We start from the raw sequence: 16,920 nt of genomic DNA, 5'->3' as shown, positions 1-16,920 counted from the left end.
GGGTATTATTACCCATGAATCACACCTACTTAAGTAAAGACCATAAAAAGTACGGTTCTCTTCTCTTTCTGTTCTCCATGCTTAGTGTGGCACACACAGACACACAACACAAAGACTGAGTTAACTTCTCCCTTTTTATCTGGTTTCAGGTGTGATTTTCATATAGTCCACACCTGTTACTTGCCACAGGTGAGAGTGAACGAGCATCACATGCTTTAAAGGTTGTTTAGCCACAATTTTGGAAAGGTGTCAACAATTTTGAAGTTTGGTGTGAAATTCTCTGTTATTTTTGTGTTGTTCCATCACACACAAACGAAGTAAACTTTTTCTGGGATTTCCTGCAACAATTTTAAGGCTAACAATACTTTTGGCCACGACTGTAGTGTGCGTCCGAACATAGTCTGGCATTGTAAATACTGACCAGTTTGTATGATATAAAGTGGACATCTACAGTCGAATTATTCCAACCCCAATATTAATTCTTCCATCAGATGTTACATTAACACCACATCCACTCGTAGGAGTAATTGTTGGCCTTATGATCCATGTAGACCACGTAAAGATCCCATTAAAAAAGATAGAGAAGTCGGCCTATGTCCTCGGTACCCTTCACCTTGGATGGTGACCATATTGGTAGAACCGGCAGACAGTGACCAATATACTGTATTCCCCCAAAATGACCATTCAAAGAACAAAAAATGAATGCGATATAAGTAATAAAATGTGAACCCCTTACCAACGCTGGTCACCTTCTGTCCGCTAAGATCCTGTAGTAAAGCTCCTATTGCCGGGTTCTGCCTGGAATATAACTCGTATCGATTGATTCCGATGTGAAACTTTAGCCAGTTTGGATAGGAGTCTACGTGAGCTTCTCCAGTCGGCAAGAAATCTTCCTCTTCGTTTGCTTCATTCCCCACATTTTGCCTTAAAAAAATGACAACCATTATATTGGATCATGGAGGAACATAGGCGATTCTAACGACAAGGGTGGTCTTAATAGACATATATGAAAGGTGGTGACTAGTGATGAGCGACCGTGCTGGGATAAGGTGTTATCTGCCATACTCGTGTGCTAACAAAGGGTCTTCGGAGTGCTCGAAAAATTTGTTCTGAGTCTCCGCGGCTGATTGTGTCGCGACAGTTCGACAACCACAACACATACAGACAATCCCCGCATGTTTTGCGGCTGTTGAACAACTGAAGCCACGGGGACTCGGACATATTTTTCGAGCACGCTGAAGACACTGTGTTAGCACACGAGCATGGCGGATAACACTTGATCCCAGCACGCTTGCTGGTGACACAAATGTCCTAAAGGAATTCACCAAGTTTAGAAAAAGGGGCTCGGATCAAGTTATACAGACTCCTGTCTATTGGCTGTAAATGATACTGCAGTATTGATATAAATCGGGCTGAACTGCAATACCGGCTACAGCCAGTGATAAACAGTGGCGCTGTTTCTGCGGAAAAAAAAAACATAATTTTAATTCTGAACAACTCTTTTTGTTTCCATTTATTATTATATTTAAATTATGGCATTAATTAATGCAGAGCAATGAAAAGGTAATGCAAACTTCATTAAAGTTAATGCAAACTTTTTTTTTTTTAATTTCTTATGAATCTTTGAATTTGGAAGAAACGATCCCTAAACCTTCCAATCTACATAGTAAGCTTGTGATAATTACAGGAGGTCGTGTTACAGAGCAGAGGGCAGTAGACTAAAGTACCTTTACTAGATCTCATTTATGCACCCGGAATCTAAAGTCCATGTTTCGTTCAGGAGTTTTTACTAATCTGCGAGTGCGGCTTCCAATTCCAGCAGGAAATGCCGAAATGTAGGAAATAAGGTGTGAAACAGACCATCGTGAGCTATTTCTGGATTTGGAAGCACTGAATGCTCTGGAAAATCAGTAATACTAGAGCAAAGAGAGGAATGAAAAAAATGCTAGTGAGCCACCAGAGTAGTAGGGGTGTAATTACTGGAGATCGCCTCTCTGCCACATGGCAGAACGGAAGACCTGTACGTGACCATGGATGGGGCCTCTTATAGACGTGGTATCAGAAGTATCGCAGTTCAGTGCACCAGCGATCAAAGGATCGGTAAGATTATAGGCTGATCTCTATGGACTTGGGTCTTCTTTCAACCTTAAAACTATGAGACCAAAAATATGTTCCCGTAAATAAAAATAACGTAATTCAATATCACAAGAACATGTAAGATTATGAACAGTTTTGGCGTATGTTAAATGGTTTTCTGGTCTTGGGAGAAAGTCTGCAGCTGTAGGATGTCATCACACTAGCAGTATTTGGTCAGTATTTTACATCAGTATTTGTAAGCCAAAACCAGGAGTGGAACAAATAGAGGAAAAGTATAATAGAAACATATGCACCACTTCTGCATTTATCACCCACTCAGGGTTTTGGCTTACAAATACTGATGTAAAATACTGACCAAATACTGCTAGTGTGGGACGGCAGCCGTAGACTTCAGAATTCTCACAGCGTGCACATGGCATGCTGTCAGGTCATGATTTTTCGGTGTCACTGCCGAGATCGGGCGGACACATGACCACAAGTATACCTTTTGTAGACATGCGATCACATGCCGACTAGACGTGCTCAGCCTCATGAATTGAGCGAGGCCACGTACGTCTAGTCGGAATGTGGCCCGGAAGTATACAGATCACTTACTTTCAGTCATGTGTCCGCCTGATCTCACCACTGACACCAGAGAATCCTAACAGCACTTTAAAGATTCAAAAGTTTGCACTGAATCCTTGCACTTAATCTGCAGACTTTCATTACAAGACAACCACTTAGACATGTTTTTGGTGTATTTTTCATTAGGCTTTTGGATGGAAAATCTCATGCACATAAGTGGCACCTGACATACGTGTACAGTATCTGGTAAGTGGCCGGTGGACACCATATCTACAGCGCCTGTCACCTCTCAATGTAACAGTGAAAGTAAAGCTATAAATAAAGCATTTAACAATGCAATATACATTCAGTTATGTTAGATTCCAATTTCATGGAACATTTAGAAATTATTTTGCTAGAATATTCATATTCACAAATTATCTCTATTATTAGTTATTCTGGATTATCTCAATGAGAATAACTGTTTAACTCCATATCAGCATGGGTTTATGAGAAATCGCTCCTGTCAAACCAATCTAATCAGTTTTTATGAAGAGGTAAGCTATAGGCTGGACCACGGTGAGTCATTGGACGTGGTATATCTCGATTTTTCCAAAGCGTTTGATACCGTGCCGCACAAGAGGTTGGTACACAAAATGAGAATGCTTGGTCTGGGGGAAAATGTGTGTAAATGGGTTAGTAACTGGCTTAGTGATAGAAAGCAGAGGGTGGTTATAAATGGTATAGTCTCTAACTGGGTCGCTGTGACCAGTGGGGTACCGCAGGGGTCAGTATTGGGACCTGTTCTCTTCAACATATTCATTAATGATCTGGTAGAAGGTTTACACAGTAAAATATCGATATTTGCAGATGATACAAAACTATGTAAAGCAGTTAATACAAGAGAAGATAGTATTCTGCTACAGATGGATCTGGATAAGTTGGAAACTTGGGCTGAAAGGTGGCAGATGAGGTTTAACAATGATAAATGTAAGGTTATACACATGGGAAGAGGGAATCAATATCACCATTACACACTGAACGGGAAACCACTGGGTAAATCTGACAGGGAGAAGGACTTGGGGATCCTAGTTAATGATAAACTTACCTGGAGCAGCCAGTGCCAGGCAGCAGCTGCCAAGGCAAACAGGATCATGGGGTGCATTAAAAGAGGTCTGGATACACATGATGAGAGCATTATACTGCCTCTGTACAAATCCCTAGTTAGACCGCACATGGAGTACTGTGTCCAGTTTTGGGCACCGGTGCTCAGGAAGGATATAATGGAACTAGAGAGAGTACAAAGGAGGGCAACAAAATTAATAAAGGGGATGGGAGAACTACAATACCCAGATAGATTAGCGAAATTAGGATTATTTAGTCTAGAAAAAAGACGACTGAGGGGCGATCTAATAACCATGTATAAGTATATAAGGGGACAATACAAATATCTCGCTGAGGATCTGTTTATACCAAGGAAGGTGACGGGCACAAGGGGGCATTCTTTGCGTCTGGAGGAGAGAAGGTTTTTCCACCAACATAGAAGAGGATTCTTTACTGTTAGGGCAGTGAGAATCTGGAATTGCTTGCCTGAGGAGGTGGTGATGGCGAACTCAGTCGAGGGGTTCAAGAGAGGCCTGGATGTCTTCCTGGAGCAGAACAATATTGTATCATACAATTATTAGGTTCTGTAGAAGGACGTAGATCTGGGTATTTATTATGATGGAATATAGGCTGAACTGGATGGACAAATGTCTTTTTTCGGCCTTACTATGTTACTATGTTACTATGTTACAAATGTTCACCCTGTTAGGAAATTTAGAGTTAAAAGAAATTAGGTTTTTATCGATTAATCTAAAAAGAGAGCATCTAAAGAGCTCTTGATGATCCGACACATCTGGGCATTACAGGGGCAGTCTGATGACTGCAATAAAAATGGTGTAATACTTCATTGTACCTGCGGAGGCAGTGCAGGGAAATTAAATACTTGCTCCAAGTTTCTACCATAGATTACAGATGACTTTTAAAGATCCAAAAAGCAGGACTACCTGCTCAGGATTTGATGTCAAGAAATCGTAGGGTCTTCCAAAGTTATGTCCCCTTTAATAATGTTTCCTCCTGCTTTTTGTTACAAGTTCTTGTGTACGTATATTACGGTTTCTCTTAAAAAGGTTTTTGTTTGCATATGGGTTAAAAAAGAAAAAAGAGAAACAGGTTGAAGCTGTTAATTCACATCCGGAAATGTCTGGCAGCCAAAATTGTTTCCGACGTTATTTCAACACTCTTGTATCTCTTTAAGGAACTAATTAACCCTTAAAAGTACTGAAATGGCCAGAAATGATCAAAATCTACATCCGTTCAACTTTTGTTATAAACATTTTTGGGGAAATTGGTTGATTGGGATCATGTAATCATTATATCCCTTAAAGTTAAAAATAAGATACATCGATGACTAGCTTTATACCTGACAACTACAGATATTGAAAAATCAACATGACAACAATGCAATTCCAATTTATCCTTAAATTTTGATCCCATAACTCTGGATTTTTGGGTTACAGGTAGAGATGAGAGAATCGATTTGCAAGACGGTGGTCCAGCGGCCACTTCATTAGTCCATGGTTGTATCCTATGTGCTACGTTTTTCTGATTTGTAAGCCCGGCATGATTTCATTGTTGGGGTGTGATGTCACATATGACATCATCACAGGCCTACGCTCGGGATGCCAGTACGTAGGAGTCGGTTTGCAGCTCTACTGGCCGATGGCCACGGACTATTGACGTGGCTGCTGGACCAGAGTCCTGCTAATTGACTCACTCATCTCTAGTTATAGCTTATTATATCATCATGTCTTTGGATTTCCAAAGTTTCTTGTTTCTTTTGGATTACAATGAAATTAATAATTAGTAACCTTCCTGCTAACCATTCGCTTTATGCAAGGTTTCAAACAGGACCACAGGGATTAGGGGTCCCATAGAAAGGGGGCCGCTTCTGGTGCCGGTTAACACTACTAAAGCCCTGGCTACCTTGGGCAGGAGCATGCAGTTCTCATTTGCCTCCCACCAGCTAATCTTATACTAGTTTTGACACCATTATGGGACCTACACAGGTTTCCAACACCCATTAAAAAAAGGGATACAGTAGACTTGAGCAAAAATTCACAGGACCCTGGGCTAGTGGCCATGCAGTGTAAGGTTTTAATACTAGAGACAGGATAGCACTATCCCATTGGGTTCACTATGTCGTGGTGAGATGGGTGCACCTTGTCGTGGTGGGATGGGTACATTTTGTCGTGGTGAGATGGGTACACCTTTTCATGGTAAGATGTATAAACCTTGTCGTGTTGGGATGGGTAGACCTTGTCATGGTGGGATGTATACACCTTGTCGTGGTGGGATGGGTACGCCTTGTCATGGTTGGATGGGTACACCTTGTAGTGGTGAGAAGGTTACACTTTGTCGTGGTGGCATAGGTACACCTTGTCATGATGGAATGGGTACACCTTGTCGAGGTGGGATCGTCTTGTCTTAATGAGATGGTTACCCCTCGTCGAGGTGGGATGGGTACACCTCGTCATGGTGGATGGCTACATCTTGTCCTGGTGGAATAAATATACCCTGTCGTGGTGGGATCGGTACACCTTGTCCCTTGTCATAGTGAGATGGTTATACCTCGTTGTGGTGGGATGGGTATACCTTGTTGCGGTAGGATGGCTTTACGCTTATTTGATCAAATAGTGTAAAATAAAATTTGGCTTTGCTAGTGGCCATGCCATTAGTCTGTGGCCAGCTGGACCAAAGCACTGTGAACCTTCTACTACCTTCTGACTTTCCCGATGACTCTTCTTATTGGTAGACCCATTGACGTCATTACACACAATGAATGACATGTCCCCAGGTCCTACTAATCAGAAGGGGCGGCAGGTAGTCAGGAGGTTTACAGGACTCTTGTCCAACGTTGTGTCTGCTAGAACAGGGTCCTGCTAATCTTTTTGCTCAAATCTACATAAAAGTAATCTTATGTAGGTCTCTTTCTTTTCCAGGAGATTTTATATAGAGATAAATGGCTAGAATTAAAACAATCCTCTCTTTTGGAGGTGGTAACCACCAATGGCCTAATTTGAAAGTTTGTGGGTTCCAATATAGAATCTCCAAAAGGGCCATCCAGGTAATATTCTTTAGTATGGAGGAAAGGGACCTTTTGGGCCTTCCTAGTCTTGCAACTCTTAGGCCTCTCCTAAATTGCAACTCCTGAGCCTTTTGCAGTTACACCCCCCCATTACACCCATAGTTCTTTGGTTGCTCTATGTCTAATTCCAGGAACCTTGGCTTACTCCTAACCCTTGTAGGACACAAGGAGAGTGTGACCTGCACAGATTTCCACCATCCATTATATACAGCGAGATGGAACTAGACTTATCTGGGCCCCATTTTTCCAGGGGCCCCATGGCATATCTACCCTGGGTTTTATGGTTTTATTATCTACCTTGGGTTTTGACATGTTGGACATGATGGGAAATACAGTATCTCTCTTTCACGGCTGCACCCAGAATAACGTGTGACTGAATTAACCTTTGGGGCATGGGAAGGTAAAAGCAATTAAGAGCTAACAGCTGAAATTTTATTTTCAATTACTATACATCTATAATCTAAAAGCCATTAGCAAAGCGGGAGGGAAAAAAAGAGGCTCCAGGAAAAGTGGCAGCTGCAAATATCGAATTAAGGTCTCCATATGACAGGATAGAAGCGTTAGATAAGAGGGACATCATCAAACAGACCGGGACGGTGCCATCTTCTAGTACCTGTAGCGGGATAAATGGTTTATTGTACGTTCTGGATCTGCCCACGACTCTAATTAAGACTTTAGATTCCCCCAATTATCTCATCCTTGCATAGAAAAAGTACAATGCAGCTGCTCCAGACAATACGGTGTCAGTTTTCTTGGAAGAGGGAGCTGTTGTTCTACAGTCGGCAAACCCGACCCGTCGGATTATTACTTGTTTTGTTGCTAGAATTGCTTCCCTTTTGTATCTCTTATGGGCCAGTGAAGGGTTAAAAGTTAAAAAAAAAAGGCACAATGTTGAAATATTATCAGTCTGAGTACCAGAGTATTTACCTGGACTCTACCACCGGGACAATAAAGGTTAAAGTTAACCGATGAGTTTCACAATCGGTCAGAGACTTGTCCGCAGAGTCGTTGGGTTCTATTAATCCGATGTCTGTTCTGCTCCGGGGACGGCGCTCGCCCCCCTGCACCGTGACCTACTTACCTTTTCTGAATGAGACAGACACAATCCCGAAATGCAAAGTGCGCAGTAAAATGTTAGATGTGACGGGAGGGGATTATAAGAGGTGGATACAATGTGTCAGGAGCAATAGTGATACAAGCCATGCTTATGTTTAACATTCGGAGATACAATCTGCAACAACATCAAAACAAAAGAATTCACCTGTGACTGCAGCTAGATCCCATCTCCTCTCCCATCCCCCATATTATACATATGGGGGGATAAAGCTGAGATATTAAAGGGGTGGGGGGTATATTCGGCAGGGTCCTCATCCTAAAGGATCACCTTTGTAGGAGCAATAAGTAGCCACCTGCTTGCCAAGCATCTCCCCATATCTCAGCATTAAAAAGGTATGGGTATGAGTATTCGGGGGTTAATTGAAGTCAGAACAGATGATCAGTCACCTCTGATGTTCTCTAACAAAACAATGGATCTTTTCGGTATAACAAAACCAAAATTGATATGAGGGCATATAAGGGTTAAGTGCAGAAATCTCTCCATAGCTCAGCTTCCAGGGAAAGGGAAGGTAGATAATGGGGAGACCTGAAGTCAGAGCAGATTAGTTACTTATGATGTTCTCTCTCCTAACAAAACAATGGAGGTAAAAATCATCAGATTGAGGAAGGATCTTTCCAAAAATCGCCCCATATCACAGCCCCCAACCCCTTTAAATGGAGAACTGAAGGGTATAATGAGGATACCCATGGTCAGAGAAGGTGATTACTTACTTATGATGTTCCCACCTAAACAAAAACAATGGAGGTAAAAATCATCAGATTGAGGAAGGATCTTTCCAAACATCGCCCCATATCACAGCCCCCAACCCCTTTAAATGGAGAACTGAAGGGTATAATGAGGATACCCATGGTCAGAGAAGGTGATTACTTACTTATGATGTTCCCACCTAAACAAAAACAATGGAGGTAAAAATCATCAGATTGAGGAAGGATCTTTCCAAACATCGCCCCATATCACAGCCCCCAACCCCTTTAAATGGAGAACTGAAGGGTATAATGAGGAACCCCATGGTCAGAGAAGGTGATTACTTACTTATGATGTTCCCACCTAAACAAAAACAATGGATCTTTTGGGTAAAATGATCAGAAAGTGGAAGCACTCTTGCAAACATCTTCCCATATCTCAGCTTCCGGACCCCTATAAATAGGGAATGTGAGGGTTTATTGAGGATCACTTATGATCTTCTCTCCATGACTAACAAAACAATGGATCTTCTTGGTCTTAATTAGCTCCTGACACCATAAGAGAAGACCCTGCTAAACATCTCCCCCCTATCTCAGCTTCCAGTCCTCTAAGACTACGACATTTGGATATTAGAAATACAGATTATGTCAAATTTTGGCGTTTTAACCCTTCGGTAGAGTAAGAAAATGGCCAATGTTTAAAACCTTGGCAAACATCTCCCCATACTTCAGCTTCCGGGCAGTCACTTTTGAATGATCAGGGTTTTAATAGACTCCTATTTTCTTGGTAAAACTACAATAATAATAATAATAATATGTCCCCGTCGAGTTCGGAACTCACCATTCCTGGTTTTCAGCAGCTTTGGGGTTAAACCTGATGTCGCTGTTCACATTAAACAAGACATCATCCTCGGTCAGGTCAGGAATGGTGCTTTTATAGAGGGGATGCTGGAACAGGGCGGCCAGGCGAGAGGACCCGAGTCCAGGCTGGGGCTTCTTTATACCTCCATCTTGGATTAACTGTTTATTGTTCAAGTCTTTGCCCATTTCTTGCTGCTCCAGTTTTTTAAAAGAGTCATTTTTGTCCATATTTCCAGTGATTTTCTCCAGCGAGTGCGACGTGAGATTCGAGCTGGGGTCGCTGCTAAAGTCTTGTAGGATCCTCAGGGTGTGCTTGTTAGGCCACCCCGATTCGGCGGTATTTTTGGGTCTCTGTTTCCCCCAGTCCTCATTGAGGTTGTGAGTACAGGAGCATCCTACCTCTCCATCGCTCCTGGTCGCCCTCTTCTCCAGCTTTGGTAGTAGATCTATCATAATATGCATTGTGCAAGCGATCAAGAACACCATCAATATCAACACCCTGAATTTACGAACTAAAATCATCTTCATCTTTCCTCTCTTTATTAAGTTGCAAATTATTTTATTTATTTTTTTTATATTATTTTTTTCGCAATTTTTTTGATATTATTTTTTTCGCAATTTTTTTATATTTTTTTTTCGCAATTTTTTTTATTATTTTTTTTTTTTTTGCAAATTTTGATTTTTTTTTTTCAGCAATAAACTTATTAAGAAAAGAAAAAAAAAAGCTTTTTCACGGAAAAAGCCGGATTAATCTCTAGAACAATAATAATTTCTTTTCTGATAATATTAATAATAATCTAGATATAAATTAAAAAGTTATTTTTTTTTTATTCGCAATGCACAAAATAGCATAAAATAAAAATTTCAAGAGTTTCGGTGCAGCGTTATTGCAATGGGATAGGAGGGGGGGGTTTGGGGGGGTTTATGGATTTTTTTTTTTTTTTAAAGGGATGATTTGGAAGAGACGGAGGAATGTATAGGGAAAAAGGCGAAGGAGGATATTAGCAAGGGGGAAGCGTGGCTTTATGAGATGAATGGAACAATCCGGAATGTTTGGCTGGATGAGACGCGGCTCCGCTTCCCATCGTTGGCGACTTGACCCCTTGGCAGGACCATCCGGTTCTTCAGAACCATTTGCGTAAAGGGTTAAGTTCTAGTAAATAATAATAATAATAATAAAAAAAGATCCAAATCGTTTCAGGCACCAGGATCCTGTGTGCTGTCACCAATCAGGTCTGTGTGATCCTCCATCCAAGAAGCCCTGGCTGCCTGTGGACATCTCTGCAGCACCAGCTGGAAGAATATGGCACAAAGGAGGCGGCGAGAGCCCGGACCGCGCTGCTGCTGCCGCTCTCCGGTTCCGGTTCACTCATTGGATTCCCTGGTTCATGTCAGCCTGAAAACCAGGAAAAGGAGGGAGAGAGAAAAAGAAAAAAAGGGGGCAGAATGGAGGTGTGCGGCGGGAGCAGGGACGGTGTGTGGCAGGTGCAGGCTGGAGCCGCGCTCAGCTGAGAGCAGTGCTGCCGGTGGAGCGGCGGTGACTGCAGCCCCAGCCTCCGGTGGGTGTGTTATATCGGCGGCCGCCGTGGAGCGGCCTCCCCGCGTCACACCGAGCAGATTGGCTGCAGACGCGCCGCCACACTGAGGGGAACACGACACAGCCGGTCCCGGAGTGCACACTGCTCCCTCATGGGGGGCTCTGCTTCCGTGACATGTATTCTGTTCTCTGCAGCTCAACTCAGGGCAGGAGAGGGCGTCAGATAGTCAGAGGTCCGGGGGGAGGAAGAAGAGGAGGAAGAAAGAGAGGAAGAAGAAGGGGAGGAAGAAGAGGCGGAAGGAGAGGAGGAGGAAGGAGAGGAGGAGGAAGAAGAGGAGGAAGGAGATGAGGAAGAAGGGGAGGAAGGAGATGAGGAAGAGAAAGAAGAAGAGGAGGAAGAAGAGGAGGAGAAAGAAGAAGAGGAGGAAGAAGGAGAGGAGGAAGAAAAAGAAGAAGAGGAGGAAGAATGAGAGGAGGAAGAAAGAGAGGAGGAAGAAGAGGAGGAAGAAGAAGAGGAGGAAGGAGAGGAGGAAGAAGGAGAGGAAGAAGAAGAGGAGGAAGAAGGAGAGGAGGAAGGAGAGGAGGAAGAAGAGGAGGAAGAAGGAGAGGAGAAAGAAGGAGAGGAAGAAGAAGAGGAAGAAGGGGAGGAGGAAGAAAAAGAAGAAGAGGAGGAAGAAGGAGAGGAGGAAGAAGAGGAGGAAGAAAGAGAGGAGGAAGAAGAGGAGGAAGAAGAAGAGGAGGAAGGAGAGGAGGAAGAAGGAGAGGAAGAAGGAGGAGAGGAGGAGGAAGAAGACGAAGAAGGAGAGGAGGAAGAAGAGGAGGAAGAAGGAGAGGAGAAAGAAGAGGAGGAAGAAGAAGAGGAGGAAGAAGGAGAGGAGGAGACAGAAGAAGGAGAGGAGAAGGAAGAAGAAGAGGAGGAGGAAGAAGAAGAGGAGGAAGAAGGAGAGGAGGAGGAAGAAGAGGAGGAGGAAGAAGGAGAGGAGGAGGAAGAAGAGGAGGAAGAAAAGAAGGAGAGGAGGAAGAGAAAGAAGGAGAGGAGGAAGAAGAAGAGGAGGAGACAGAAGAAGGAGAGGAGGAGGAAGAAGAAGAGGAGGAGGAAGAAGAAGAGGAGGAAGAAGGAGAGGAGGAGGAAGAAGAGGAGGAGGAAGAAAAGAAGGAGAGGAGGAAGAGAAAGAAGGAGAGGAGGAAGAAGAGGAGGAAGAAGGAGAGGAGGAGGAAGAAGAAGAAGAGGAGGAAGAAGATGAGGAGGAAGAAGGAGAGGAGGAGGAAGAAGAAGAGGAGGAAGAAGGAGAGGAGGAGGAAGAAGAGGAGGAAGAAGGAGAGGAGGAAGAAGATGAGGGAGAGAATGAGGAAGAGAAAGAAGAAGAGGAAGAAGGAGAGGAAGAAGAAGAGGAGGAAGAAGGAGAGGAGGAAGAAGAGGAGGAAGAGGAGGAGGAGGAAGAAGAGGAGGAGGAAGAAGAAGGAGATTCAGAGCTAATCACTATGAGACAGACAGATCACTGAGGACCAGGGAGGAGGCATCATCCATCTATCTAACTATCTATTAACTATCTATCTAATCTATCTATCTATTATCTATCATCTATCTATCTATCTATCTATCTATCTATCTATCTATCTATCTATCTATTATCTATCTATCATCTATCTATCTATTTATCTATCTATCTATCTATCTATCTATCTATCCCATATCTATCTATCTATCTATCTATCTATCTATCTATCTATCTATCTATCTATCTATCTATCTATCTAAGTACCTGTCCGTAGTTCTTTCTTTCTTTCTTTCTTTCTTTCTTTCTTTCTTTCTTTCTTTCTTTCTTTCTTTCTTTCTTTCTTTCTTTCTTTCTTTCTTTCTTTCTTTCTTTCTTTCTTTCTTTCTTTCTTTCTTTCTTTCTTTCTTTCTTTCTTTCTCTTCGTTGCTTACAACTAGTGTTGAGCGATACCGTCCGATACTTGAAAGTATCGGTATCGGATAGTATCGGCCGATACCCGAAAAATATCGGATATCGCCGATACCGATATCCGATACCAATACAAGTCAATGGGACATCAAGTATCGGAATGTATCCTCATGGATCCCAGGGTCTGAAGGAGAGGAAACTCTCCTTCAGGCCCTGGGATCCATATTAAAGTGTAAAATAAAGAATTAAAATAAAAAATATTGTTATATTCACCTCTCCGGCGGCCCCTGGACATCAGCGGGAGGATCCGGCGTCCGGCACGGCTTCTTTCTTCAAAATGCGCGCCTTCAGGACCTGTGGAATGACGTCCCGGCTTCTGATTGGTCGCGTGCCGCCCATGTGACCGCCACGCGACCAATCAGAAGCCGCGACGTCATTCCTCAGGTCCTAGAAGGCGCTCATTCTAGGACTTTAGCTGAGGAATGACGTCGCGGCTTCTGATTGGTCGCGTGGCGGTCACATGGGCGGCACGCGACCAATCAGAAGCCGGGACGTCATTCCACAGGTCCTGAAGGCGCGCATTTTGAAGAAAGAAGCCGTGCCGGACGCCGGATCCTCCCGCTGATGTCCAGGGGCCGCCGGAGAGGTGAATATAACAATATTTTTTATTTTAATTCTTTATTTTACACTTCCGATACCGATACCCGATATCACAAAAATATCGGATCTCGGTATCGGAATTCCGATACCGCAAGTATCGGCCGATACCCGATACTTGCGGTATCGGAATGCTCAACACTACTTACAACTATTTGTTTCCCTAGTACAGTATGTGTTATGATTAATATTGTACCTGATATAACCTCACATTTTGTAATACTTTCTTCTGCTATTTCTTCCACGTTACAGACTCTCAGCTTTCTTGGACTTCACAGTGGCAACAACCAACGCACCCTGGAGCTCGTGTATTATCAGTAAAAAAAAGTGTGTTAAAACTCAGAATTATTTTCTCAGTCATCGTGTTTTGTGTCACATTTAGTAAACGTTGCACGGTGTCATATATTTGCCAGAACGTACAATGCTCCTCTTCTGCCTGGAACCATTCCTGCAGTTTCCGCTCCTCCACCACTGGACGGATTTTGCGACTTTTTCAAAAGTTACTGCTGACAATTTTGTCTAAAAACATCCTAAGCTCTGAACCACATTAAGTTTAGCTAAACAATAAGTGATCTGTCACTTGTGGCTAAAAAGAAAGCACATTTATCATAAATATATTAACCCCTTCACCCCAGGCAATTTGTCATCTTCGTTTTTTCCTTCCCTTCTGCTGAGCTATAATTTTTATTTTATTTTTACATCGATATGGCTGTATGAGGGCTTGTTTTTTGCGTAACGAGTTGAACTTTTGAATGACACCATTCATCCTACCACATAGTGTACTGGAAAATGGAAAAAAAAATTCCAAGTGTGGTGAAATTGAAAAAAAGCGCAATTCCACAATTTTTTTTTATTATTATTTACCATGTTCACTATATGGTAAAAGTGACCTACCATTATGATTCCCCATGTCAGTACGAGTACGCAGATACCAAACATATATAGTTTTTTTTTTTTTTTTAAGAGCTGAAAAAAAAATGCAGAAATTTTTATGAAAATTTTTTTTTTTTGCGTTTGTTGCCATTTTCAGAGACTTTTAACAGTCTCACTTCTCATGATTCGGGGCTGGGTGTAGGCTTATTTTTTGGGCACCAAGCTGACGTTTTTATTGATATCATTTTGGGGTAGATACAATGTTTTTATCGCCCATTATTGCATTTTATTACAATGTTGCAGCGACCAAAAAAAGGAACGCTGGCGGTTTAATTTTTTTTTTCCTCGTGCCGTTTACCTATCGGATTAATTTACTATATAGTTTGATAGATTGGAGAATTCTGAATGCAGCGATACCAAATATGTGAATTTTTTTTTTTTTATAATTGTTTCATTTTTAACGGGGGTGATTTGAATTTTGTGGGGTTTTTTTTTATTTTTAATTTTTTAATTTATTTTATTATTTTTGAAATCTTTTTTTTTCACTTTTTACTGTATTTAATAGCCCACTTAGGAGAATGGAAGCAGTGATCATCCAATCTCCTGTGCTCCACATAGCAGGGCTTCAGTACTGCTATGTATTCCAGAAATTACAATCTCCAATGAATGCCGACCACAAGCCGACGTGCACAGGAGGATCGTGATGACAAGCATGGGGGTTTTCTGCAGACCCCCAGCTGTCATGACAACCCATTGTTGCCCCGTGATCACGTGGTAGGGGCACTGATAGGCGGGACTTGTGACGGGCTTCCAGGCAGTGGGTGTTAAATGCTGCGGTCAGTCATTGATAGCGGCAATTAACTTGTTAATAGCCGTGGGTAGATCTCGTATCCCCCCCCCCCCCCGCAGCTGTTAGAGGCACTTAATGGCTGGTTAAATCAGCCATCAAGTGCAGGGAAAGATGTGGGTTCAGTTCAAAGACAGGGATGCAGCTAATGATGTAAATATACGTCATCGGTCATGAAAGGGTTAAAGTTGGTGAGCCCCAGAAAAACACCATGGCCCCAATTCAACTGTGTGATTTGCACCTTTTTTTGTTGTGTTTGCACCCAATCCATTAATCAAATTATTTTGATTTAGGTCTGGAGCGCCCACAGACGCAAGGCCGCAGGCTACTCAGTACCGGTCCTCTCTGTCTCGGTTCTAGGGTTGTCACGGTGGCTGGAGCCAGTCCGTGACCCTGCTAATGGGCTTCCAATGAAAGGTGATGAAAGTTTGTCAAGGTTTTGTGACGCCACCTGCGGTGTTCTGTCAGGGTGACCGACGCTGCTTGGGGCCCCACTGGGGTGATGGAATGGCAGCTAGATGGTATACCTTCCCACAGGTGAAGTATATCCCCAGGGCTTCCCAATCGTGTAGGTGGCGATGATGTGAGGCGCAGTTAATAACGAGGACACAGGGTTGCAGTCTCTTTACCTTTTTACTGAAGACTTCGGGATCCGCAATCCAGAACACTGCTAACAGGGCTGGCTGAGACCGGCCGGTCCGAAGGCACATCCAGAGTTCCCTTTGCAGGTGGAAATCAGTGCCTACCAACTAGCGCCTGTGTGTTGTAGTCCTTCCCTGCTGAGCACCACGGGATAGTCCTCACAACTCTCGTATCAGTTCTTTCTCTTCTCCATCCCCCAAGTTTATCTGGCAAGGACGCACCCGTATGACGGGTAGGTTCGGAGCTATTCTGGGACCCTAGAGACGCCTCTCTCCACGTTTGCCCCCTATGTCTGGTTAGGTGATGTAAGGTAGACAGCCAACCTGTAATCAACTGTCCTGCCGCTGTTTGAAGTAATACTTGGAGTCAGTTACTTCCTTGGCATTCCGGCCACCAGCTACGCGCCTCAGTAGGATGTTGCCGATCTACGGGCACGACTCCTACTGGCTCTCCTTTGTGCTGTGATCTCGTTTCTCACTTCTCCACAATATCCTTCGCTTCGTGTCCTTCCTTAGGATGCCGCCGCAAGGCAGTGCATGCGCGGCTCCGTCACGTTCTGTCCTTTCTGCTAGGTACCTGCCAGGAACCCACCCCTGACAGGTCCTCCCTGGAGCTCTCCCAGGCTGCGTTCTCACTAAGGCTACGTTCACATTTGCGTTGTGCGCCGCTGCGTCGGCGACGCAACGCACAACGCAAATGAAAACGCATCAAAACGCACGCAAAAACTCTGCGTTTTGCGACGCATGCGTCGTTTTTTGCCGAAATTTGGACGCAAGAAAAATGCAACTTGTTGCATTTTCTCGGCCCGACGCTTGCGGCAAAAAAAACGCATGCATTGCACAACGCATCACACAAAAACGCATGCGTCCCCCATGTTAAATATAGGGGCGCATGACGCATGCGTCGCCGCTGCGTTGCCCGACGCAAACCCGACGCAAACACGCAAAACGCTAATGTGAACGTAGCC

General features: G+C 43.4%; 1 protein-coding gene and 1 long non-coding RNA gene across 2 annotated transcripts in view; one reads left to right on the top strand and one right to left on the bottom strand.

Annotated features, from left to right (window-relative positions):
- FAM20C (FAM20C golgi associated secretory pathway kinase) overlaps nucleotides 1–11,061 on the bottom strand; it is a 170,503-nt gene extending 159,442 nt beyond the window's left edge. Inside the window, exons 1-2 of the mRNA XM_069734248.1 lie at nucleotides 9,471–11,061; nucleotides 737–924 (exon numbers count right to left, since the gene is read on the bottom strand). Coding sequence (XP_069590349.1) covers nucleotides 737–924; nucleotides 9,471–10,018 — 736 coding nt within the window. The 5' untranslated portion in view covers nucleotides 10,019–11,061. The remainder of the gene's footprint in view (nucleotides 1–736; nucleotides 925–9,470) is intronic.
- Nucleotides 1,797–16,920, top strand: part of LOC138645164 (uncharacterized) — a 101,194-nt gene continuing 86,070 nt past the window's right edge. The window contains exons 1-2 of the long non-coding RNA XR_011314715.1: nucleotides 1,797–2,100; nucleotides 2,848–2,907. This is a non-coding gene — a long non-coding RNA (uncharacterized lncRNA). The remainder of the gene's footprint in view (nucleotides 2,101–2,847; nucleotides 2,908–16,920) is intronic.

The sequence above is a fragment of the Ranitomeya imitator genome, chromosome 7 (assembly GCF_032444005.1).
Source record: "Ranitomeya imitator isolate aRanImi1 chromosome 7, aRanImi1.pri, whole genome shotgun sequence".
Lineage (NCBI taxonomy): Eukaryota > Metazoa > Chordata > Amphibia > Anura > Dendrobatidae > Ranitomeya > Ranitomeya imitator.
Note: the sequence above shows the minus strand (reverse complement) of the source record. Positions and strands in the feature narration are given on the sequence as shown.